This window comes from Theropithecus gelada, chromosome 16 (assembly GCF_003255815.1).
Source record: "Theropithecus gelada isolate Dixy chromosome 16, Tgel_1.0, whole genome shotgun sequence".
Lineage (NCBI taxonomy): Eukaryota > Metazoa > Chordata > Mammalia > Primates > Cercopithecidae > Theropithecus > Theropithecus gelada.
In genome coordinates, this window is record NC_037684.1 from 31,940,295 (window position 1) to 31,966,194 (window position 25,900).

Sequence of the window (25,900 nt, forward strand, 5' to 3'; positions counted from 1 at the left end):
CGCTGGTCAATCACACACCAACGCTGAAGAGGGAAAGCAGTGCAGGGAGCGTTCAAAAGAAACCAGAAACCTCTTGATTGATGTGTGCATGTACTTTTAATGTCATGATCAAACTCTCCTCAGTGGGCTTATTAACTGGGTTTATTGGGGAAAGGAAAATTCTCACACTGAGGTTTTTTTCTGATGGTTTTAGAAATTGGTGAATGTTGCTGCCTCATGTTAGGCATTGATCTACTATTGAAAATTAGTTTGGGCTGGGTGCAGTGACTCATGCCTGTAACCCCAGGGCTTTGGGAGGTGAAGCAGGAGGATCCCTTGAGGCCAGAAGTTCAAGGCCAGCCTGGGCAACATAGTGAGACCCCCATCTCTACAAAGCAATTTAAAAATTAGCTGGGCATGGTTTTTCACACCTGTAGTCCCGGCTAGCTACTCAGGAGGCTGAGGTGGGAGGATTGCTTGAGGCTAGGAGTTTGAGGCTGCAGTGAGCCATGATCATACCTTTGCACTCCAGGTTGGGAAATGAAGTCTCTTAAAAAAAAAAAAACAAAAAACAAAAAAAAAAACTTGGCCATATTTATATTTAAACTTCCTGCGCGTTCCTTTAGAGTGCTCCTAGAATGCATAAGTCCTTGGGGCTCCAGGTGTGGGAGGGCACTCCAGGCAGAAGGGAATGAGCCAAGGAATGGAGAAGAGAAATCACATGGCCTGTGGCTGTGGAATGGAAGGTGGCTTGGTCTTGCTAGAGCCCAGGATTTGTGGCGGAGGTGTTAGGTTGCGGCTGTGGAGGTGGTCAGGGGCTGGATCATGGAGACCTGTGAAGGCCCTTGGACTTTATTTTGTGGGTGAGGGAAGCTGCGGATAGGTTTTAAACAGGGGGTGACAGGGTTGAATTTTCTTTGTGATCACTCTACAGGCTGAGAGGGGATGGGATTTGAGCAGCCTCAGACCAGGAGGGAGGGCTCTCAGAGGCTCTAATTCAAGTGAGACGTCAACAGCCAGAAGGAAGGCAGTGGTGGTGGGAAGACAATGCCGTGGGTGGGAGAAATATCTATATGGGAAGTAAAATGAGCAGAAGCAGGTAGTGGATTGGTTCGGAAAAGCAGAGGTCAGTATCGAGGATGTGCCCCAGGTTTCCAGTGTGAATGAACAGGTAGGTAGGTTGTAGTGTTGCCAGCTAAAGTAGAGAAATCAGAATGCAGGCAGTGGTGCTCACCCAATTCCAGGAATGGTGATTTCCCCTTCAGATATGGGAGTTTGAGATGCTTATAGTCATCCTAGGTGGCAAAGGGCAGTAGGCAGCAGAATATAAAAGCTTAGGGACCCAGATCAGGCATAGGAAGTGGTGGCCTGGGGCCAGAATGACTCAATTCCAAACCCAGCTTCATCACTGGAGTGGTCAGTTTTTACGAGCTGGTGTGGCAGTGACAAATGACCCACAAATCATTGGCTTACAACAACAAATGTTTATATCCTCATTGACATCTGTGAAGGCTGTGGGGTCAGCTCTAGCTTTGTTCTACATTTTTCTCCTTCTGGAGCCCAGTTCCATGTTTTTCTCCTTCTGGAACCCAGGGAACCTCCATTTCAGCCTTGTACAGAGGGAAAAGAGCAGGAGCACAGCAGTGTGATGACCTGTGAAGCTTCTGCTTGGATACAACACATGTCCTTCTGCTCACATTCTATTGGCCAAAGCAGGCCACAAGGACAAGCTGATGTCAATTAGGTGAGGAAGTGTGCCCTTACCACGGCAGGTGTATCATATGGCAATGATCAGGGAAGCATTTCCCCAGTGGAGAGGGAAGAAGATACCTGGGCCAAATAATACAATCCACCCCAAACACTAACCACATAAAATCTCGGGAGTTTACTCAGCTTCTCTCCGCCTTGGTTACCTCATGTGTGAAATGGGAATTACAGTAGTACTACCTCTTAGGATGGCTAAGAGAATTCACTTAGTTTGTACATGTAAAGCAGAACAGTGCTCAATACGGCACAAATGCTATGTAACTGTAGGTGAATGGGGGAGAGGGGATAGGGATTAGTAGTCCATAGGCACAGGGTTTCAGTTTGGGAAGATGAAAACGTTCTGGAGATGGATAGTGGCAGTGGTTGCACAACAATGAGAAAATGCTTAATGCCACGGAAGTGTGCACTTCAAAATGGTTAACATGATAACTTTTATTTTATGTTAGTGTATTTTACAACAATTTAAAAAAATGTAGGCCAGGCGAGGTGGCTCATGCCTGTAATCCCAGCACTTTGGGAGGCCGAGGCGGGAGGATCACCTGAGGTCAGGAGTTTGAGACAAATCTGACCAACATGGTGAAACCCTGTCTCTACTAAAAATACAAAAATTAGCCAGATCCCAGCTACTCAGGAGGCTGAGGCGGGAGAATCGCTTGAACCCAGGAGGCAGAGTTTGCAGTGAGCTGAGATCGTGTCACTGCACTCCAGCCTGGGCGACAGAGCGAGACTGTTTCAAAAGACAAAAACAAACAAAAAAAGTAGGTGGATGGGATCATCTGGGGAGAGACTGAAAAATAGGGAAGGTGGTGGTAGAAAGAGAAAACCTTGAAAACCAGCCATGAGAGCAGAAGCGTCGAGAAAGGGGCCTGCATGAGGGACAGAGAAGGAACATCTAGGACAGATGAGGAAAGCCAGAAGAGGATGATGTCCCCTGAAGCCACGGAGTTGAGTTTCCAGCAGGAGGGTGGATGGGGGTGACTGAGCGTGTCTATGTTGCTTGGCTGTGAACCTGAACCTGAGCCACTGAACCCACCTCTGTTTGGCACCTTGATTTTGGTAGGTCTGCCTGATTCCAGCTCCTGCTGATGTCACTTCCAGGCACTGCCCACACCTGGCCCAGGCTGCATCAATGCAAGATCCTGGCCAGGTCTCCTCTACTGCCTCCCTCTCTCACCTCCCCATAGCCAGTCCTGTTTTGTCCATTGTTGGTTTCTTGGTGAGACAAATTGTTTTTTAGTTAAAAAGACATAGGGCCAGGTGCAATGGCTCATGCCTGTAATCTCAGCATTTTGGGAGGCCAAGACAGGTGGATCACAAGGTCAGAAGATCGAGACCATCCTGGCTAACACGGCGAAACCCAGTCTCTACTAAAAATACAAAAAAATTAGCCAGGCATGGTGGCGGGCACCTGTAGTCCCAGCTACTCAGGAGGCTGAGGCAGAGCTTGCAGTGACAGTGAGCCGAGATGGCACTACATTCCAACCCGGGCGACAGAGTGAGACTCCGTCTCAAAAAAAGAAAAGAAAAGAAAAAAAGGACATAGAGGCCAGGTGTGGTGGCTCATGCCTATAATCCCAGCACTTTGGGACGCAGATGCAGGTGGATCACCTGAGGTCAGGAGCTGGAGACCAGACTGGCCAGCATGGAGAAACCCCAGCTCTACTAAAATTACAAAAATTAGCTGGGCGTGATGGCGCATGCCTGTAATTCTAGCTACTCAGGAGGCTGAGGCAGGAGAATCACTTGAACCCAGGAGGTGGAGGTTGCAGTGAGCCAAGATGGTGACATTGCGTCCCAGCCTGGGCAACAAGAGCGAAACTCTGTCTCAAAAAAAAAAAAAAAAAGACAGAGAATATGGGATATTTTTTCTTTTTTTTTTTTTTTTCTTGAGACGGAGTCTCGCTCTGTCGCCCAGGCTGGAGTGCAGTGGCCGGATCTCAGCTCACTGCAAGCTCCGCCTCCCGGGTTTGCGCCATTCTCCTGCCTCAGCCTCCCGAGTAGCTGGGACTACAGGCGCCCGCCACCTCGCCCGGCTAGTTTTTTGTATTTTTTAGTAGAGACAGGGTTTCACTGTGTTAGCCAGGATGGTCTCGATCTGCTGACCTCGTGATCCGCCCGTCTCGGCCTCCCAAAGTGCTGGGATTACAGGCTTGAGCCACCGCGCCCGGCCATGGGATATTTTTTCTTATGTCATTTTTTACTACTATTAATATACACTTTTCTACCTTGAAAAATAAAATCTCCAAACTTTGAATTTAAACATTGGGAATGGTTACTTTGTGGTCAAGATTACTCTATTAACAATGTTTTGTTTACAAAACATTGACTATTTGATAGGTCATAGTTTAGGGAAACTGAAAGCTAAACTTTTACAATGAGAAATGAAGACCATGCATTTGCATGGGAGAAAAAAAAAATTTGGGGGCAACAATTATATTTGGTACCTACCTTTTGAAAAACTAAAGGGGGACAGCTCTGTCTAGATCATTTCTTGCCGTTTTCTCTTGCTTCTAGACATTGTCTGGTCAATCAGAAGGTTGCACACAAGAGCTGTGGTTGTTCGCTCTGCAAAGAAAAAGGCCTGGGAACTTTGCTTTTTATTGATTTTATTTCTCCAAGAGTCTTCTTACAAAGTGAATTGACCTTGCACAATTAGTTTGATGTAATCTTAAGAAAATATATGAAGTATGCTTTAGAAAAAAATCATGCTCTAACCAGCCATCTCATTTGGCAATCATTTTCCACAGCTCTTGCCCTTTTTGGGGTGGAGAGGTGGGGTTACATGTGAATGATTACATCTGCGTACAAGAGATCCAAACTCGCGTTGACCTCCCTCTGCAACACCAGCTGGTGTTGGGAGACAGAGCGCTGAGGCAGCCAGGGCTTCAGTCCCTCATGCTCTTTGGCCAGCAGTCCTCAAGTGGCATCTCCAGAAGACCTGGCTGAGGTCTGGGCAGTCCACACACAAAAACCTAGCATTTCGGGGCCGGGCGCGGTGGCTCAAGCCTGTAATCCCAGCACTTTGGGAGGCCGAGACGGGCGGATCACGAGTTCAGGAGATCGAGACCATCCTGGCTAACACGGTGAAACCCCGTCTCTACTAAAATACAAAAAAAATTAGCCGGGCGAGGTGGCGGGCGCCTGTAGTCCCAGCTACTCGGGAGGCTGAGGCAGGAGAATGGCGTGAACCCGGGAGGCGGAGCTTGCAGTGAGCTGAGATCCGGCCATTGCACTCCAGCCTGGGCAACAGAGCCAGACTCCGTCTCAAAAAAAACAAAAAACAAACAAAAAAAAAACCTAGCATTTCCTCCCACAATAACAGCTTTTGTAGAACACACAGCAAGAGCTTAAATCCATGCCATGGAGGAAGAGGGATTTTCTCGTCCCCTTTTGCAGTCACAGGACACTGTAGCTAGAGAACCTTCTACGCCAGGGTTCCGCATCTCCAGGCCCTCATCCGAGCCCTCCTTATTATCTCCCCTCCCCTCCAGAATGTAGGGGACACTTTCCAGACTCTACGTTGTTTCCAGCCCATAGTTGTTCAGCCCAGCAACTGGGCATCTGGAGAGGTTTTCAATCCACAGATCGTGGATTTAAAGGGAGTAGCTGCTCCTTTTCTCTGGAGCACAGCCCAACAGCCCCTGCTATATCCCTAAATTGATTTTGATTTTGAAGCAGCAGGTGCTGTCATGGGTTCATTCTTGTCCACCCAGTCAAGCCTGTGTGGACGGGCCTATATGGGGACACAGAAACCTACATGAGGCTATTTTTCTGTCTTCTCTAGTCAGTGCTTATAAGTGTCCCCACTTAGCCAACAAATTTGGAGATAGGGATGGGTTTCTGGCTTGCAGCAGCTGAGTTGCTGTCCTTGACTCTCCACATTCTGATTTTTCTTGGGGTTTGGGGACAACTAAGGGGCCCCAAAGCCTCAGATGTACAGCCCATAGAGGAAGGTGGGCAAGGGCGTGTGTCTCCATCATTTCCTTCCTTTTGAAGCATTTACTATCCGAGTCGCCAGCTGGTTCCAAAGCGTCTCTCCCACCAGGCCAGGTGGTGTCCAGACCAGAAGGAGGCCTGGCTGACACAGGAGAACGGCAGTAGGAGGAGGCATGGGTGGCAGCCAAGAGACCCTGAGAAGCAGTGTCTCTGAAGCTGTTTCCAGATTCATCCGGCCTGGTAGGATCTCTGTCTGATTCCATGAGAGTGTGGGAGCAAAGGCCCTAGGGAAGAGGCTGCTAAGAGGTTGGATAGAACTTCCTGGACAACTCTAAGACTCCCAGGAATGCTGGGGAGTTTCATATCCAAGAGTCAGTGAAAGATGTGGAGAGGCTGCCCCGGCTGGGGAAGGAAGAGGGTAAAGGTGGCATTGGGGTGGGGGTAGTTGGGTAGGGGGCTCAGTCCTTAGTCATTTTTCCTCCACGCAGAATCTCACTCTGAACTTGGAGAGGCTGCAGAGTCCCCATCCTCGGGGTCCTGCCCATTGGGGGAGATGGGCTGACCTCCCTTCACACGCTTCCACTTCATCCTTCGGTTCTGGAACCACACTTTGACCTAGGGGAGGAAGCAAAGGAGCCTGGGCACTCCAGGGCTGGTGTGACCTCCTCCCCATGTCAATGCTCAGGTTAGCCAGGGTGTAACTCCAGGGACCCCAGCTTGAAACCATCACTTACCACTCTCTACTCCCTCAAACGCCCCAGGAACTAAGACCAAAGAGAGGACACACCAATCTGCCCAGAGGTCTGTCTTGTGTCTTGGGATAAAGCCCCAGACAGAGGAACATGTTCTAAAAACACTCTGCATTGGCCCCACCCTCTTCACATGCCCTGCCCCGCCTGTGCCAGGTCCCCCTGCGCCCTACCTCCATTCCCCAAGGGTCTGGGAGCAGAGGTCATCAGCCTTATCCTTAGGCACATTTATAGAGAACTTTTTGGTTTAGATAGCTCTGGTCAGCACATTTTCTCATCTGAGCTTGAGTATTACCTGCAGGATTATGATCCCATTTTACAGATAGAGACCCAGAGGTCCCAGGGCTAGAAGAAGTGATAGAGGCAGGACTTGAATCTAAGTCTTCTGATTCAAAATCCAGCCCTCTAGCAGAGCGCTCTATCAACTGAAATCTGCTATCAAATATTACTGTTATTATTACTATTATTCCATATCAGAGCCTGGGTGTGGGGGTGTGGGGTGGCTGAAGGGAAAGTCCAAAACAAAGGGCCAGGGAAGTTTTTCTCAAAGTGTGCCCAGGAACCAGCTGCATATCCAGATCGCCTAGAGAACGTACTAGAAATACAGATTCTCAGGCCCACTCATTATGGTAAAATCTCTCTCCAGACCTCCGGAATCCATATTTTGAACAAGTGCCTTAGAGGATTCCAACATATACTCAAGTTTGGGAATAGCCAGACCAGAGCTCCCAACCTAGCTGCATATGAGAATCACCTAGGGGGCCTTTGAAAAATTCTGAGGCCTGTATCCCATCCCAGGCCAATTAAAATCATCCCTAGGGGTAGAGCCCAGACATCAGCACTATTAAAATCTCCCCAGGGGTTGGGCATGGTGGCTCACGCCTATAATCCCAGCACTTTACGGATCACCTGAGGTCAGGAGTTTGAGACCATCCTGGTCAACATTGTGAAACCCCGCCTCTACTAAAAAAGAAGACAAAAATTAGCCAGGCGTGATGGCGCATGCCAGTAGTCCCAGCTACTCAGGAGGCTAAGGCAGGAGAATTTCTTGAAGCCAGGAGGTGGAGGTTACAGTGAGCTGAGAACGCACCACTGCACTCCAGCCTGGGTGACAGAGCGAGACTCCATCTCAAAAGACAAAAAACAAAAACCAAAAAAACCCAAAACTCCCCAGGCTATTCTCAGGTATGGCCACAGTTGAAAACCACTGGACTGGCTGGAGGAAGAAAAAGAAGGTGAAGGGAGTGGTGGTGGGAAAGGAGGGAAGGGAGGGAGATGGGAGAGCAAATAAGAGGAGGGGCCGCTGGGGGCGCACCTGGCGCTCAGAGAGGTCAAGGTTTACCGCGATCTCGTATCTGCGGAGCCGAGTCAGGTAGTTATGATGGGCAAATTCCGCCTCCAGCTCTCGAAGCTGCTCCTTGGTGAAGGCCGTCCTCTCCTTGCGGGCCTTGCTGCTGCCCTCCGGCTTCCCTCTGTTCTCTTGGTTGTCTGGGGAGAGAGGACCCCAAAACAGGAAGACATGGGCTGAAGGAGATTCCATTCCCTTTCTTTTGCCCTTGAGCAACTAGGCAGTCTTTCCCAGTCTCCCTTAATTTTACAGGATGCTGAGAAAAAAGCTACACTGTCCTTTTTATTCCTTCTGGTGTCTTACCCATATTAGAACTGGGAAGGTTTGTTTCTTTTTTTTTTTTGGCTGTCCCCCGCCCCTCCTCCCGGAACTTTCTTTTATTCCCAAAGCACAAGAAGCTACTCTTGGCTGTTTAATGATCTCTACTCCCCAGCCCACCCCCCAGTATGACATTACTTGTGGTCATAGGCTTGAGGGGTGAGATGCTCTAAAACAAAGCCTCAAACTATGGTCCTCAGATCAGCAGCATCAGCATTACTCGAGAGATTGTTAGGAATGCAAATCCTAGTCTCACTCCAGACCTACTAAGTCAGAAACTCTGGGGATGGCGCTCAGCAGTCTATTTTTGCAAACCCTCCAGATGCCTCTGGTGCTGTTCAAGTCCGCTGCTCTAAGACCTCATCACTCAAAGGAGTGCCTGGGTGCCAGCAGCATCAGCAGCACCAGGGAGCTGTTCAGATCTGAAGGATCTCAGGCCTGCCCCATACCTACCTACCGAATCAGAATCTGCCCCAGAGGGCCAAATCTGGAAAACCATCTGGACCCCTCTGAAGGAGGTTGCATGTTAGATTCAGTGGGGCTCAGTCATAACTGCCAACAGGGTCAGGGAACACACTCTGTGCCAGGTGCTGTACCTGACATATATTAGCCTCTTAATCCTCAATAGCCCAACCAAGTGGTTCTAGTATTAGTCTCACTTTATGGACCAGAAAATGAACACAGAGAAGTTAAGCAAATTGTCCAAGTTTATTCAGCCAGGGGGTGTGGGAGACAAGAATCAAATTCAGGCGATTTGACATACACATATTGTTCAAATGAAAAATATGTAGGGGCCAGGCGCGGTGGCTCACGCGTGTAATCCTAGCACTTTGGGAGGCCAAGGTGGGCGGATCACGAGGTCAGGAGTTCGAGACCAGCCTGGTCAACATGGTGAAACCCCGTCTCTACTAAAAACACAAAAAGTTAGCTGGGCATGGTGGCACGCGCCTGTAATCCCAGCTTCTTGGGAGGCTGAGGCAGGAGAATCGCTTGAACCCAGGAGGCGGAGGCTGTAGTGAGCCGAGATCACGCCATTGCACTCCAGCCTGGGCGACAGAGCAAGGCTCCGTCTTGGGAAAAAAAAAAAAAAAAATATATATATATATAGGAAGGGCTTACAAACGATAAAGTCCTGAACAAATAAAAGGGGTTGCATGGTTATCTCTTGAGCAGACGGGTGGGAGGCAGCTCTACCTTCACTTTAATGAATGGAGGTGGTGGGTGGAGAGGAGGTGGGAAGAAGACCACACACCTACACAATTAACTCGCGATGCATGCCACATGGCCAGGGAATGGCTGCAGGAGCCATGCGTGCGCGGCTTTAACATTTAAAAGTCGTTCGCTTCATTGTCCTCCTTTTTCTTTTGTTTATGAGACGGAGTCTCGCTCGGCTCACTGCAAGCTCCGCCTCCCGGGTTCACGTCACACTCCTGCCTCAGCCTCCCGAGTAGCTGGGACTACAAGTGCTTGCCACCACGCCCGGCTAATTTTTTTTTTTTTTTTTTTTTTTGTATTTTTAGTAGAGACGGGGTTTCACCGTGTTAGCCAGGATGCTGTCTATCTCCTGACCTCGTGATCCGCCCACCTCGGCCTCCCAAAATGCTGGGATTACAGGCGTAAGTCACCGCGCCCGGCCCATTGTCATTTTAGACACGGAGACCGTGGCTCCGAGTGAGGTGCTTTACCGAAACCTGCGCCCCAACTTCCTGCTCCCTGAAAGACCCATCTCTGCCTTGCTGGCGAGGAGTGTTGGAAGGAGGGATCCGGTGTTTTCAGAGGCCGGGTCTAAGCTACCTGGGCGGCTGGGCTGGGGAATTCAGACCAGCTAGTGTAATGCAGAGAAGCCGCCTACGCAGTCGGCTAAGCAGCCGCATTGGGAGTGGGTGGCGAGGCAGAAACCCCACATTAACCCGGCGATCCGCTTTGGAGCTTTGAGCCTAGCTGGTTCCCCTCCCAGCACCTCCCTCTATTGCTTTCCACTCAATCCCTTTGTATTTCGGTTTCCGCGTCCTCCGCCTCAGCGCCCGTCTGCCTCGGGCTGGGCGGCTCTCTAGCAGTACGCGCGCGGTAAAGTGATTCGGGCACTTGGCCCGGCCCACCTCGCGTTGCGCGTCTCCGGCCCCCGCCGAGGGATGGAAGGGGAGTGGGTGCCGCCGTTCCGGGAACCCGAGAAAGCGGGGGAGGGGCCTGATAGTCCCGGTGCCCGGGTCAGGGGTGTCGTGGCGCCCTGGCCCGGGGGTCCGCGTCCGAACCGGGTTGGCCGCCCGCGGGGCGCGCCCGGGAAGCAGGGCAGGGGGCCGAGTTCCCGGCGCGGGCTGCCTGCCCGGCGGCCTCTAGCTCCAGGCCGGAGAAGGCAGGTCCAGACCCCTCCGGAAGCAGGAGCGTGGGCTGGAGGGAAGGACGCGCAGCCCCGGACCGGGGTCCCCGAGGAGCCTTCCGGCCTTGGCCGCCGCCAGTCCCGCGCCCCCTCCTGGCAGCAGGCCCGGGAGGGTCGTTCACAAGCGGATGACGGGCTTCCTGTAGCACAGCCCGGCCCTCGGGGCCCAGAGAGAGGCAGGAAACCCGGGCTTAGACGACGGGCGCGGTCGGGGACTGGTTTCCCAATCTCCTCCTGTCCCGAGGCTCAGCGTTTCCCAGCCCTTCCTTTCCACGGTTGCGGGGAGTGGATGGCCCAGAGGACTTGCTCAGAGGCTTGAATCCTGAATCTCCTTGCTGGAGACTGAGGAAATCACTTAACCTCTCTGGGTGTCGGTCTCCTCATTAAGAAATTGAGGAAAACAATTTCATCTACCTCCTAGGGTTATTGGAAGACTGAACGCGTTAATATGTGTGTGCAAAATGCTATTAAAGTTGAAAAGTGGCGGCTCACGCCTGTAATCCCAGCACTTTAGGAGGCCAAGGCAGGCGGATCACCTGAGGTCAGGAGTTCAAGACCAGCCTGGGCAACATGGTGAAACCCCCGTCTCTACTAAAAATACAAAAATTAGCCGGGCGTGGTGACGGGCACCTGTAATCCCAGCTACTCTGGAGGCTGAGGCAGGAGAATCACTTGAACCCGGAAGGCGGAGGTTGCAGTGAGCCGAGATTGCACCACTGCACTCCAGCCTGGGTGACAGAGTGAGAATACATCTTTAAAAAAAAAAAAAAAAAAAGAGCCACGCGCGGTGGCTCACGCCTGTAATCCCAGCATTTTGGGAAGCCGAGGTGGGTGGATCACCTGAGGTCGGGAGTTCGCGACCAGCCTGACCAACACGGAGAAACACCGTCTCTACTAAAAATACAAACAAACAAAAAAATTAGCCCAGCGTGGTGGCACATGCCTGTAATCCCAGCTACTCGGGAGGCAGAGGCAGGAGAATCGCTAGAACCTGGAAACCGGAGGTTGCATTGAGCCCAGATTGCGCCATTGCTCTCCAGTCTGGGCAACAAGAACAAAACTCCCTCTCAAAAAAGAAAAAAAAAAAAAATCTAAAAATGCTGGACAAATATATTCTCCAATTTATCAGTTCCATGAGATGACACTGAAGGGCTGGGATAGAAACAGCTGCGCTTCTTGAAGGCTTCTGAGTGTGCCCAGAGGCATCCGCAGCTTTAACCTCACCACAGGGCAGCCTATGAGTGAATACTGTTCTTACCCCCTTTAGTACTCTTACCTGGGTTTGTGTGATAATTTGATTAATAGCTGTCTCCCAGGGAAACACTTTTTCTCACTCTAGCATCTAGCCATAGTTGCTTCTGTATCTGGCACAACTGCCCCCCCACCCCGCCCCCACCAGTTCTGCACATAATTCTAGAGAGAAGAGGAAAAAGTACTTGCTAAGTATTTGCTAAATCATCCTGTTATACAGAGGAGGCAGCCTCAGACAGGCCCAGGAACTTGCCCAGTGTGCCTGGCAGCTTTTAGGTGACAGAAGGGAGATTTGAACCCAGATCTATCTGATTAGAGGCAAGGCTCTCCACTGTCTCCTGGCTAGCTGGCCCAGGTTGGGGCCTGGAGCTGGACCATGGCTGCTCGGCTTGTCACCACTTCCAGAGGTCCTGGGGGCACTATCCGATTTGCTACCCATACCTACTCTCCAAGGCCTGCTTAGGTGTGTACAGGTGCCTCATGGTGTCCCCCAAAACAACTTTCCCCGCCCTAGTTCTGCACATAGTCCTCCCTAGAGAGAAAAGGGAAAAGCAGGAGAGGACCCTTTTGGAGTTGGTCTTGGCCTGGTTGTGTGGGCAGGGCAGCTGACCACTGCCAGCCAAGCTATGCCCCATCCCTGGCCACCTCTCCTGTCTGTCATTGTCCTGATTTAGCCTCTGGGGCAGAGGAAACAGGAAGCAGCAGCCAGGGCGGGAACTGAGGGTCTCAGCTAACCCCCTGTGTGAACCTGGGGGCAATACCTACTAATGGTGGGTGGGATGGATATTGGCTCTGGGAGAGCGGTTGTCCCTTGTCAGCTTCCCAGAGTGGGATCAACGTTCACCACTGTTGGAAATGATGAAGGGACCAGAAGTATGGGAAGCAAGCTATGAAAGTTGAAGTGAAAGTTATGGCTCTCTTTGTTCTGCAACAGTATTACAAATTGCAACATATTCATCAAGATGGAAACACTAAGAGCACTTGCATGCCGTTTCTGGGAGCTGTTCGGTCACCCTGCTCATGGGCACAGTTCCTGTGCAACCTGCCACATGAAAGTAACTCTTGCTAGGCCAGGTGTGGTGGCTCACGCTTGTAATCCCAGCACTTTGGGAGGCCGAGGCGGGCGGATCACAAGGTCAGGAGATAGAGACCATCCTGGCTAACACGGTGAAACGCCGTCTCTACTAAAAATACAAAAAATTAGCTGGGCATGGCGGTGGGCGCCTGTAGTCCCAGCTACTCAGGAGGCTGAGGAAGGAGAATGGCGTGAACCTGGGAGGCGGAGCTTGCAGTGAGCCGAGATCGTGCCACTACACTCCAGCCTGGGCCACAGAGCGAGACTCCGCCTCAAAAAAANGGATAGTAGGATAGTACAGCTTTGTTAGGGAGCCTTCCTCGCCTCTGTGGGCCTCAGTTTCCCCATGTGTAAAAGTATGGGATTGGACTGGATTCTATTTCTGCCAGGGAGCTGGTGTCAGAGTTCCTTCCCAGGACATAAGCCCTGATGCCCTACACTCCCTACTCTCTCTTCTGTTGGGAACCCCTAGCCTTGATGAAGTCTGAGGCTCTTCCAACTTCACATATTCTTGTCTCAGCTCCTAGTTCCTCCCTTCAGTCAGATTTGAGGTCTTACTGTATGCTCTGTCCCAAAGCCCTCCCCAGTTTTCCCATGGCCCAACAATCAGGGCTCTGCTGGGCCGTTTCTCTCGCCCTGCCTCGAGCTGTGTGGAGGGAAGTTATATATGCAGAAGTGTTAGAGGACCTGTTGGTGAACCTGGGCCTTAGCACTCGTAGGTGAGTGAGGCACTGAGGAAGAGCTTTTGGACCTTGGGCAAGTCCTTTAGGTTCCTGGAGCTTCAATTTCCTCATTTGCAAAGCAAGAATAGCTACACCTGCTGTGCTTATCAGGCTGAGAAGTAACATGAGCTGGATAGCAGGCGTTAACACCTAGCGCAGTGCCTGGCATGTCATTGAAGCTCTGTTCACAAGAACCATCAGAAGGAGTTCTACTGGAGATTATATCTGAGATGACTCATGGGCAGAGTTAGAGCACTATGCTCCTTAAGGCACCACATCTCCAGACCTGTGTGAAAGGGTTATCTTTTAAATGTCTGGCCTTTCAGCTGCTGCTGCTGCTTCTTCCTTCTTCTTCTTTTCTTTTCTTCTTCCTTCTTCTTTCTTCTTTCGCTGAGTCTCACTCTGGTCACCTAGGCTGGAGTACAATGGCATGATCTCGGCTCACCACAACTTCTACCTCCTGGGTTCAAGCGATTCTCCTGCCTCAGCCTCCAGAGTAGCTGGGATTATGGGCGCCTGCCACCATGCCAGGGTAATTTTTGTATTTTTAGTAGAGATGGAGTTTCGCCATGTTGGCCAGGCTGGTCTTGAACTCTTGACCTCGGGTGATCCACCCGCCTCAGCCTCCCAGAGTGCTGAGATGACAGGCATGAGCCACTGCACCCAGCCTAGGCCACTATTGCTGCAGCCTTCGGAGTCCCATGATTCCAGGCACAACACCTAGATGTGTCACATGGCAATTCATATCACTCCTCCCGCACTGCTTCTCTCTTGGGGGCCACAGCTGCCTCTTCCAGGATTACGGAGGGAGGATGCTGGCCCTCAGTGGGCTGCCTCTGTGGTTAGGGAGGAACTGCCCTGCCCCAGCCCCTGCATGACCCTCACCCTCTGCTGTAGCAGGGCTGTGAGGGAACAGTCAACTGCCCAGAGAAATGCAAACAGTGTATGTGTGATTGCGGTTTCCACCATGAGCTTCCACACCATCCAGGGCAAATTATTTCATACGTAGCTGCCACATTTGGCAGGCCTTCCTAAAGTGAGCAGACAGCTTTATCAGAGCTACGGGGAGGTTCAGACAGACCCAGTGGAACATGCCTTTCTGGAGTTCTGTACTCTACAGTCCAACTCTGAGGGCACCAATTTACATAAATTCATATCCAAACCAGACAGGAGGCCAAATGCCTCATATTCAAATAGCACTGTGCAGTTGACAAGGGATTTCTTTCCTCCAAAGAGAACTTCTTTTAGGCTTTCACAGATACTACAGAATCATAGAAAGTAGAGGTGGGAGGGACTTAGAGATGATCAATGTCACCTTTTCATTTTATAGGTGAGCCTAGAGAAGGTAAGGAACTCACGTAAGGATACACAGCAAGTTAGGGGCAGAATTGGGCCTAGAACTCAGATTTTCTTGATAGGAAGCTGTTTCCACCCTATTGGGCTGTCTCCTATTGTATCCTCTTAATTATTCCATTAGGTAGGTAAGGTACACATTAGCCCATTGAACATACGAGCAATTAAGACTCAGAGACTAAATGACTTGCCCAAGGCCCCTGAGACTAGTCTAGGCCTATAGCCTCGTGTCACACTGCCCTCGGGAGAGGATGAGTATGGAAGCTGTGCCTATCCTAGGGGCATTGTCTGGGTCTGGGTTCAGATCTGTCTCCCTGGGACTCCCCAGAGAGGGAAGAAGAAGGGAATATTTGAAGCATGACATCAGTAGGTGAAACCTTGGCAAATCCTCTGAAAATGGTGTCTGTAGCTTCCTGCACTGTCACAGCATAGACACTTTGATGTCCTCATAAGCTCTCCTACTTTCAACCTCAAGGAGCAGTCAAAGCCCATGGAAATAGACAAGACTTGGATGGAGCCAGCCCAAGACTGGTTGGATGTTCACATCCAGGATCTCCCTGGCTTCCTGGGGTTGGCCTGACTCTCTCACTGAGCCCTGCCCCACCCCAGTGTCCAAGCCCGTTTCCTCTCCTGCAGGTGCCTAAAGAGACATGGGCAGGGCTCCCAGCCTCTCTGAGGAGCCCAGGAGTGGGGCCAGGGAATTCAGGGGATGTTTCATGGGAGAGAGGCAGGTTCTTCTGGAATGAAAATGCCTAACGCTGGCTGGGTGCGGTGGCTCACGCCTGTAATCCCAGCACTTCGGGAGGCTGAGGCAGATGGATCATGAAGTCAGGAGTCGAGACCATCCTGGCTAATATGGTGAAACCTCGTCTCCACTAAAAATACAAAAAATTCGCCGGGCGTGGTGGCGGGTGCCTGTAGTCCCAGCTACTTGGGAGGGTGAGGCAGGAGAATGGCATGAACCCAGGAGGCAGAGCTTGTAGTGAGCCAAGATCGCGCCACTGCACTCCAGCCTGGGTGACAGAGTGAGACTCCGTCAGAAAAAGAAAAAAAAAAAAAAGCAAAAAAACCCTGGTGCTATAGTCTTTGCTGAGAGTCCCAGGTGGGGTGGGTTGGTGAGGGTTTCAAGAGGGGCTGGGGAGGTTTCAAGAGGGGATGGGGAGAGGCATCGGTAGTTCTGGGTTTTGTTTATGTTTATAAGTTCCATATGTCACCCTCAGCTGTCACCAAAGGAAGTGTGGGCTTGAGACCCAGGCCCACTGCTCACACTGTTCCTCTACCTTTGCATGCAAAAAAAAAAAAAAAAAAAAAAAAACCTGAAAAGGATGGGGGTGGGTCCTGGCCAGAGGCCAGCGAACCAAACTGGGTGAGAAGCCCAAGTTATGGGCAGAGAGGGAGTTGGGGGAAAGGTCCAGTTCTGGAGGTCTGCAGGGGCTGTGAGTCCTGCCTCTCAGGCAGAAAGGATTCTGAATTATCCCCCCTCCCTGGGCCCAAGTGCCGCTGATTTATTCAAGCCAAAGAAATAGGTGAGTAGGCAGGACTCCTGAGTCCCTAGCATGGGAGAGTGGCAGAGCAGAGCTGAGGCAACTCCTGGGCTGACCTTCTTACAGCTCACGGGCTCACTGGACCTTTCCCTTTTCGATGTTGGTCAGGATTCTGCTGCCTCAGCAGAAATGGACTTTCTCCAGAGCTTCCGACTGTACCTGAGCAAGCCCAGGCATAGGATTTGTGCTGGAGCCTCTGAGTTCAGATGGTGGCCAAGGCCTGAGTCCTGCTTTGGGCTCTGAGCTTTCTTTGCTTGTCAGAAGAGGAGGTCAGGAGCTCTAACCAGGAGGCCGGGGATGCCTAGAGGGATACTGGCTGACTGTGGAATTGCTGTCTCCCCTCCCACGCTGGCCACTCTGGACCATAAGACTTCTTCCTCACTGGGGGTTCTGGATATGGACTCGGGACAAGAGGGGCTGCTGCAGCTGTGCACCCTTCAAACCACACCCCACCCAGCACTGCCACAACCCTAGGCCAGTAGCATCATCAGTATCAGGCAGGCCCGGCTGACGGCAGGGGGCAAAGACTCCAGCAGAACTCGGGACACTCTGGCCTGTCTTTGAACGTGGGAAACCTGGTGCAGCCAGCTAGCATCAGGGGAGGACTTTAAAGAGAGAGGAGTGCTCATTTGCAGGTTTGGGAAAACTGGACCTAGGGGTTACCAAGTGTTGGCTGTGGACTCTGTATCTCTGATGTCATTTAGTCCCACAGCCACCTACCTTATGAAGTAGGTACTGCTATCCTCATTCCTCAGAGGAGACTGGGACTCAGGGAGGGTTAGGATTTACCCACGTCCACACAGCCAGGAAGTTGTGGATCAGGGACCTGAACCAGGGCTACCTGGTTAATGCACTTGACCTTAGTCTCTGACCACCCTTCCTCCTATTACTGTGCCGTGTGGCCCAGCAAGGGGGTGAGTGTGGGCATGAGGTCACTTGTATGGGACTTGGCATCACTCTGGTGACCCAGGTGACACTTATTGGGGTTGTTCATTTATTTCATTCTCATCTCTACCATTGCATTCTTTTCTTTTCTTTTCTTTTTTTTTTTTTGAGACGGAGTCTCACTCTGTCGCCCAGGCTGGAGTGCAGAAGTGTGATCTCGGCTCACTGCAAGCTCCGCCTCCCAGGTTTACTCCATTCTCCTGCCTCAGCCTCCTGAGTAGCTGGGACTACAGGTGTGAGCCACCATGCCCGGCTAATTTTTGTATTTTCAGTAGAGACAGAGTTTCACCATGTTGGCCAGGCGGGTCTCAAACTCCTGAACCTCAAGTGATCCACCCACCTCAGCCTCCCAAAGAGCCGGGATTACAGGCGTGAGCCACCACACCTGGCCCCATTTGCCTCTTTTCTCCCTTCCTCTGTCAAACAGCCCCCTTCTTTAGAGATTCACTCCTAAAACTGCCTCCAAGTTTTTTTTCTTTTTTGAGATGGAGTCTGGCTCTGTCACCCAGGCTGGAGTGCAATGGCGCGATCCCGGCTCACTGCAACCTCCACCTCCCAGGTTCAAGTGATTCTCCTGCCTCAGCCTCCCAAGTAGCTGGGACTACAGGCACATGCCACCATGACCAGCTAATTTTTGTATTTTTAGTAGAGACAGGGTTTCACCATTTTGGCCAGGATGGTTTTGATCTCTTGAGTTCGTGATCCTTCCACCTCGGCCTCCCAAAGTGCTGGGATTACAGGTGTGAGCCACCGTGCCTGGCCAACTGCCTCCACTTTTTATGTCTGTTCTTGTTGGTGTAAGATAGGAATTCAGGGATCTGCTTGTGGCTAGAAACAACTTCCTGTCTCAGTGGAAAATCTCTACCAGCCGACAGGACCCTGAGCTAGGAAAACTCTGGGGTTGGGCACACATCTGAGGTACTGCTTTCACTAAGGGGGTTTTCAACTGAAAGGTCTGTGCCACAACTTGAACCTTGTCCCTTGTTCCTGTCCCCATACAGTCCCTGTATGGACTGAATTGTGCTTCCCTCCCCAATTCCTATGTTGAAGCCCTAACCCCAGTACCTTAGAGTGTGTCTGTATTTGGACATAGGGCCTTTAAAGAGGGGATTAAGTTAAAATGAGGCTGTTGGGGTGGGTCCCAATCCAATCTGCCTGATGTCCTTATAAGAAGAGGAGATTAGGGGCCCATACCTGTAATCCCAGCACTTTGGGAGGCCAAGGTGGGCAGATCTCCTGAGGTCAGGAGTTTGAGACCAGCCTGGTAAAACCCCTCTCTACTAAAAATACAAAAATTAGCCAGGCATGGTGGTGCATGCCTGTAATCCCAGCTGCTTGGGAGGCTGTGGCAAGAGAATCACTTGAACCCAGGAGGCAGACGTTGCAGTGAGCCGTGATTGTGCGCCATTGCACTCTAGCTGGAGCGACAGCAAGACTCCGTCTCAAAAAAAAGAAAGGCTGGGCGCGGTGGCTCACGCCTGTAATCCCAGCACTTTGGGAGGCTGAGGTCAGTGGATCATGAGGTCAGGAGATTAAGACCATCCTGGGTAACACGGTGAAACCCTGTCTCTACTAAAAATACAAAAAATTAGCCAGACGTGGTGGCAGGCGCCTGTAGTCCCAGCTACCCAGGAGGCTGAGGCAGGAGAATCACTTGAACACGGGAGGCGGAGGTTGCAGTGAGCTGAGATCACGCCACTGCACTCCAGCCTGGGCAATAGAGCGAGACTCGGTCTCAGAAAAAGAAAGAGAAAGAAAGTACACTCTCCAGGAGGTATTTGCACACTCATGTTCATTGCAGCATTATTCACAATTGCCAAGAGGTGGAAGCAACCTAAATGTTCATCAACAGATGAATGGATAAAGAAATTATCCATTTGAAACAGAGTGAGACTCCGTTTCAAAAAGAAGAAAGAAAGAAAGAAGGAAAGAAGGAAAGAAGGAAGAAATTTGGTATATCCATACAATGGAATGCTATTGTCTTCAGAAAGGAGGAGGTCAGGCGTGGTGGCTCACACCTATAATTCCAACACTTTGGGAGGCCATGGTGGGAGGATTGCTAGAAGCCCAGAGTTGATCACCTGCCTGGGCAGCATAGCAAGGCCCCATCTTTCTTTCTTTTTTTTTTTTTTTTTGAGACGGAGTCTTGCTCTGTCACCCAGGCTGGAGTGCAGTGGCCGGATCTCAGCTCACTGCAAGCTCCGCCTCCCGGGTTCACGCCATTCTCCTGCCTCAGCCTCCCAAGTAGCTGGGACTACAGGCGCCCGCCACCTCGCCCGGCTAGTTTTTTGTATTTCTTAATAGAGACGGGGTTTCACCGTGTTAGCCAGGATGGTCTCGATCTCCTGACCTCGTGATCCTCCCGTCTCGGCCTCCCAAAGTGCTGGGATTACAGGCTTGAGCCACCACGCCCGGCCCCATCTTTCTTAAAAAAAAAAAAAAAAAGAAGAAGAAAATCCTGTCACTTGCTACAACCTGGATGAAACTTGAGGACATTATGCCAAGTGAAATCAGCCAGTCACAAAAATGACAAATATTGCATGATTTCACTTATATAAGGTATCTGAAATAGTCAAATGCTTAGAAACAGAACATAGAATGGTGATTGCTAGGGGGTGGGGGAAGGGAAAAGGGGCGTTGTTTAATGGATATAGAGTTTGAGTTTTACAAGATTAAAAGTTCTAGAAATTGATTGCACAACTACTGTACTGTGTCACTTAAAAACTGTTAAGACGGTAACTTTTATGTTATGTATATTTGACCATGATTTTTTAAAAAGGAGATTTCAAATATAAGATGTACCCGGTAAGAAACCTCAGAAGAGTTGCTTTATGAAACAACTGCAAGCTAAAGTGAGAAAATCAACACAGACTCTAGCAGATACTAGACTTTGAAACTTCTTAACTGTAGCTTTCTTTGATACCATGTTATATACAAGTGTGTCTATAAATATTTGAAAAAGAAGGATAAAAATATTATTGTAAGGGGTTGTTTTTGAGCTGGTGATTTTTAAGTAGGATTTCAACAGGCAGAAGTATGGGGAAGGGGAGGGTACTCTAAGCAAGGAGAAACCACCAGAGCACAGTCAGAGACGGGGAAGAAAATGCAGGATGTGTTTGCAAGGTCAGTCCCCTGGTGTGGCTTCGTGGCAGGGGTAGTGGAGGGGAACTGGGGTGGGGAGGTGGCCTGTAAAGCGGCATCAGGAGGGAAGAGGAGAGAGAGGCCTATCTGTGGAGTTTTATACCTTAGGCAAATTTGTGGTTGGGCAGGGGCAGGCAGAGAGCAGGTCTTGCAAAGAGAAATTGGGGCAGGACAGCTCTGGCAACACACGTGTTGGAGCTGAAGAAGGATGAGACAAATCACGTCTGATTAAAGGCACGTCTCAGCAGAGTGAGGACGTGAGAGCAGGAGGGAGCAGTGCTGAGTTCTAGCACCACAGCTTTCCCAGGCGGGCGATCGGATTCACCTGCAGCCACTCTAATCACATGCAACCTTCCCTTGAACCCCATCAGGAAACCACCGCAAAATCCCTCATTCCCATAAATTAAAGACAACCACAGTAGCAAGGACAGTTTGGGGGAAAACAACAGTGGCCTCACAGCTGTCCCTGCCAGCAGGGGTCTTTAACCCCCATTGGCCTAGGGCTGGGAGTGGTTTGGGTAAGATAACACCATGCTTGTCTCCAGGGTGGGGAAGTGCCAAGGGCCAGGGACCCTGCTTTCTTTCTTTTTTTTTTTTTTTTTGAGATGGAGTCCTCTGTCACCCAAGCTGAATGAAGTGCAGTGGCATGATCTCTGCTCGCTGCAACCTCCACCTCCTGAGTTCAAGCTATTCTCCTGCCTCAGCCTCCCAAGTAGCTGGGATTACAGGTGCCTGCCACCACGCCTGGCTAATTTTTTCTTTTTTTTTTTGTATTTTTAGTAGGAACGGGGTTTCACCATGTTGGCCAGGCCGGTCTTGAACTCCTGGCCTCAGGTGATCTGCCCAGCTCAGCCTCCCAAAGTGCTGGGATTTCAGGCGTGAGCCACTGTGCCAGGCCAACCCTTGCTTTCTTGATAATTTCTTTGAGTAGATCAGCTCCAGATTCCACTGGGAGTGAGCAGGGAGCAGTTGAAGGAGATGGCAGAGGAGGAAGGAAGAGCAGAGAACATTCCTTTTGCAACAAACTTTCCATTTCTGGGGGCTTCTCAGCCTCTCAATACGGGGTGCATTTGCCAGGCCCAACTCACCCCACAACCTCTCCAGCAGGTCTCTGAGCTCCATGCTCCTGATGACAACTGGACCAAAATGATTGCCAGAAGTTCCCTAGACTCAGGAATTTCTGAGACAGCACAATTGAGATATTCAATTCCACCAGCCCCATAAATATAGAAATATTTGTCAGACCTTATCTTCTGAAGGCTGGTTCAGGAAATATGGGCCTAATACCATTCATAGCTGCTATTTATTGAACTCTCACTATGTGCCAGGCACAGAGTTAATCTCATGGATCACTGCATCTAACCTTCACAGAGAGACTCTATGGAAGGTGCCACTGCTATATTCCCATTTTACAGCTAGGGAAACAAAGGCTGGAAGAAGTTAAGAACTTTTCCAAAGTCATGCAGCCAAAAGTTGCCGTGATGACACTGTAGCCTGTCTGTCTGGCCAGGAAGAACTATGGAAAACACGTTTCTGATCAATGATAGTTAACCTTCCAGGGACCACTCAGCCTGGACTTGGGGAGGCCCAAATGCAAGGGCACTCCCAAACCCTCTGTAATCAAGAACAATAATATTTTAAGGCAGGCCGGGCTCGGTAGCTCATGCCTGTAATCCCAGCACTTTAAGAGGCTGAGGCGGGCTGATCACGAGCTCAGGAGTTGAAGACCATCCTGACCAACATGGTGAAACCCTGACTCTACTAAAAATGCAAAAATTAGCCGGGAGTGGTGGCACACGCCTGTAATCCCAGCTACTCAGGAAGCTGAGGCAGGAGAATCGCTTGAACCCAGGAGGCAGAGGTTGCAATGAGCTGAGATTATACCACTACACTCCAGCCTGGGAGTTAGATGGAGACTCCATCTCAACAACAACAACAAAATGTATTTTAAGGCAATATTTGTAAAAATCAAAATTAATGCCAAAAATTGATAATGAACAAAATATCACAATTTTAGAGAGAGGATCCGATTACAGACTCAGGATTGGTAGGGTTGGGTGGGGAGCTCTCTGTGGGTTTGCCTTTTCTGAGCTAAATTCCAAATTCCTGGAGTAGGTCGTGAGCCTTGGGTCGCTTTCCCCCTTCTTTGGGCTCTTATGAAGCTGATATTTCTTGCCTCCTTCCTCCCCTTCAGTTAAATTCCAAAGGAGGACTCAAGCATCTGAGCAATAAAGATTTCCATGCTGAACAGCGAGTTTGTCTGGCATCACAGAGGGATGAGTGAGAGTCAGCTCTCTAGGCCCTGCCTCACCTGCTACTGGTGCTCCCGAGGGGACCCTTAGGGAAGCCCAGGGCCTCTGCGGATGGGAACCTCCCTCCACCAAAGTCTGACTCTGAAGTGTGCAGGCCGTTCAGCAGAGGGTGTCCCTGTACTCCTGGGTGGCCAGCTGCTTAGCGTGAATGCTCTCTCTGCATTGCAGGGCCATCGGTCACTTGCCAAAAAGAGAGCTGGTGCATTTGGGTTTTGCTGAGACTCGGAATGCTGGAAGATTCTGCCTGAGCCCAGCAGGCTCTTGGCTTTGCTATCCCTTTTCAATGCCCTTGGCTCTCAGTTCCCTGGAAAGTGGCAGAGAGGAAGGAGCCACGGTGCCGGGTGCCGCCACCAAGGGGAAAGCTCTTCAACCCAGCTCAGAGTCAAGTCGCTGAGAGTCCCTTCTCATCCTTAGCACATTTCCTACCTGGGGTAGGATGAGTTAGTTTGCGGGATGGGGATCTAACTGGCTGGAGGTTTAAAGGGCCCTTCTATTTAGCAGCCGCAAGGGCTGCTAGGGTTCCTATTACCCATTGTGAGCTCACTGAGGGGCTTCTTCAAGCAGGGAAACCAAACATCATTTCAAAATGAGGATTGCGTTGGAAATCTACTGAAGGGTGTGACATCGGGGGCCTGAAGCCTGGGGTTTGAGCTCACTTCTAGAGTGACCAATTCTCCTGTTTGCCTGGGACCATGGGGTTTCCCAGGACACAGGATTTTCAGTGCTAAAACTGGAAAAGTCCTGGGCAAATGGAGATGAGCTGCTCACTCTATTTTGACCCCATTCTTTCTGTGTTCTCACAAACTTTCAGTCTTTCATTTTGCAGATTGAGAGAATCGAGATACTAATAAAACCTGCTGTCCCTATCTCCCAAACCTGTGGGACTCAAAAGAGCTGACGTCGGTATCCCATGGCACCTTAAGCCTCCCCATCAGGGCACATCCCACTGCTGACACACCTCTGCCGGCCTCTTCTTCCTCTCAGCTTGAGCTTTTCTGGGTAAGACCCCTTTATTCACCCAGAGCATTCCTGGGCTTGGCTAAGAGCAGAAACTCGGGAAAGCTGTGCTGATAAAGCAAAGCACAAAGCATTCCCACCTGTTCATTGGTGCCCTTCTTTTCTGGCCTGTCCTTCTTAGTCCCATGGGAAGGTCGTCTACAGGCTCCGACAGACAGGCGTGCCCCTGAGGGCAGCTGTCAGGAGGAAAACAGGGCAGTGCGGGCAGGAGGCTTGGGCACTGCCCTGTTCCGAACAAGGCCGAGACGAGGAACCAGACAAAAGGTGAACAGGCAGTGTGAGAAACCAGGGAGGGCCTGGTGGGGAGGTGAGGAAACAGCAGGTCCCCACCCTGGGGAAGAGAAGGGTTTTAGCTGGAATCTTAACAAATAGGCCAACCTCATCCTCCAGCCTCTGGGACTCCAGCACGGACTCCCTTGGCTGCCTGACTCTCCTGGAGGCTGCCCATCCCTCACAGTTCCTTGCGGGGCTGCCTTTCCGGGGGCTCAGCCAGATCTCAGCATGGTAAGTTGTCCCCTTGGCCTGGACATGGCCCAGCTCCACAGGGTGATACCCCAAACCTCAGTCCTCCATCTCTCCCTCACCCCTGGACTCTCCTATCCAGCTGCAGGCCTGCTTCTCTGCCTCTAGGCTCCTGGACACATAGGGTCTTGGCTGTGGGTGGCCACCCAGGGTCCCAGCTTTAGTCTTAGCTCTCAGAGCCTTAATCTCAGCTGACTTCCCTGGGAAACGAGCCCTGTGGCTCTAGCACCACTTGGGGCTGGCCAAAGCATGGTGGGGAGGAGCATGACTCAATGGCAGCCTGATGCAGGAAAGCCCCTCACCAGCCCTCGCCAGTCTGCACCCAGAGGATCCATTTCACGTGTCCTCCAAATCCTTGCGGATCCTGTTTCATTCTCTCGCTGGGACACCCTTCCTGGGGCCCAGGAGTGCTGGGACACAGACACGGTCCCCATCACCAGAGAATCCTAGAACTCTCAGTGGAAGAAACCCCAAAGGTAACTGGTCCAGTCTCCTGCATTTGGATAGGCTAGACAGAAATTCATGGACAGAGCACCTAGGCACAGAGAGGGTGAGTAACTTCCCCAAGGTCACACAGTAAAGGAATGATCAGCTGCTCCTGAGCCACCTACCTGAACTCTCCTTTCTCCGCCTGGATGATTTCTTCTCTGTCTCATTGGCAGTGCTCCCAAACACCCCGTAGTCCTCGCCTGGGCCTCCTGTGGTGTCCACCAGGCCCAGGCTGCTGGTCCCCATTTCCTTGGAACCCCCTGCCAGGCCTGAGTTGGGCCTGCGCCGGGCCTCTGAGACAGGGAAGTGCCAGTTGGGGGACTGTGGGAAAGCAGGGTGCTGCTCAGTGAAGACGCGCTCCTCCTGAGGCAGGCTGTGTGGGGTGGCCGCCAGGCAGGAGGCTGAGAAGTCGGGGTACGCTGCCGTCGCTGTCGCCGGGAAGTCTGGTTTCTGGTGGAAGGAGAACGGGGTGGGCGGGTAGTGGGGTAGCCCTGAGGCCCCATTGCCTTCTGAGTGGGGGTTTCGAAGGCAGCCCCAGACAGGGGCTGGGGGCTGGAGGCTCCTCATGCAGCTGCTGGCCGGGGGATCCATCTGCTGTCCGCTGCACGCCTCAGTCCTTTCAAAGATTTGATTCTTTATACTTTTTATGTTCAAATTTTTAAAAATGCAAAAGAAAAAAAATTAAATAGGAGGGAAAAATGTTCAACAGAAAATTTACCCCAGGAACCAAAAAAAAACAAAACAAAAAACTAAAGTCTCTCCTTAAAGTACACACACATGTGGCCAGCTACTCCTATGTGTGTGCACACACCTATATTGGGCTTGCTCCTGCCCCTCCAATGCACCAGCCTGCCTACTGGGGTCCCCTGTACGTGTATTTGTCGCCAGTGACACTAAACATTTTCACTGTCCCAACCCAGAAGCACCAGCTGAGGAGGAGCTCGTCCTGGAGCCCAGAGCAAATGCCTGCAGAGGGCTGGACCAGGGCTGCTGGGACACACTTTAAATCCTGCGGTGGGGAGAGAGTGACAAATTTCTGAAGTGAAATGTGAGAG

The 25,900-nt window shown here is 51.0% G+C and overlaps 1 protein-coding gene across 1 annotated transcript; it reads right to left on the minus strand.

The window, feature by feature from the left end:
- Positions 1-4,335: 4,335 nt before the first annotated feature.
- MEOX1 (mesenchyme homeobox 1) lies at positions 4,336-25,848 on the minus strand. Its single transcript, XM_025362525.1, has 4 exons — positions 24,968-25,848; positions 7,747-7,919; positions 5,044-6,297; positions 4,336-4,718 (listed from the first exon to the last, which is right to left on the minus strand). The coding sequence occupies exons 1-3, from the start codon at positions 25,434-25,436 to the stop codon at positions 6,175-6,177; spliced, it is 765 nt and encodes a 254-aa protein (XP_025218310.1). The 5' UTR covers positions 25,437-25,848; the 3' UTR covers positions 4,336-4,718; positions 5,044-6,174.
- Between the last annotated feature and the right edge of the window lie 52 nt (positions 25,849-25,900).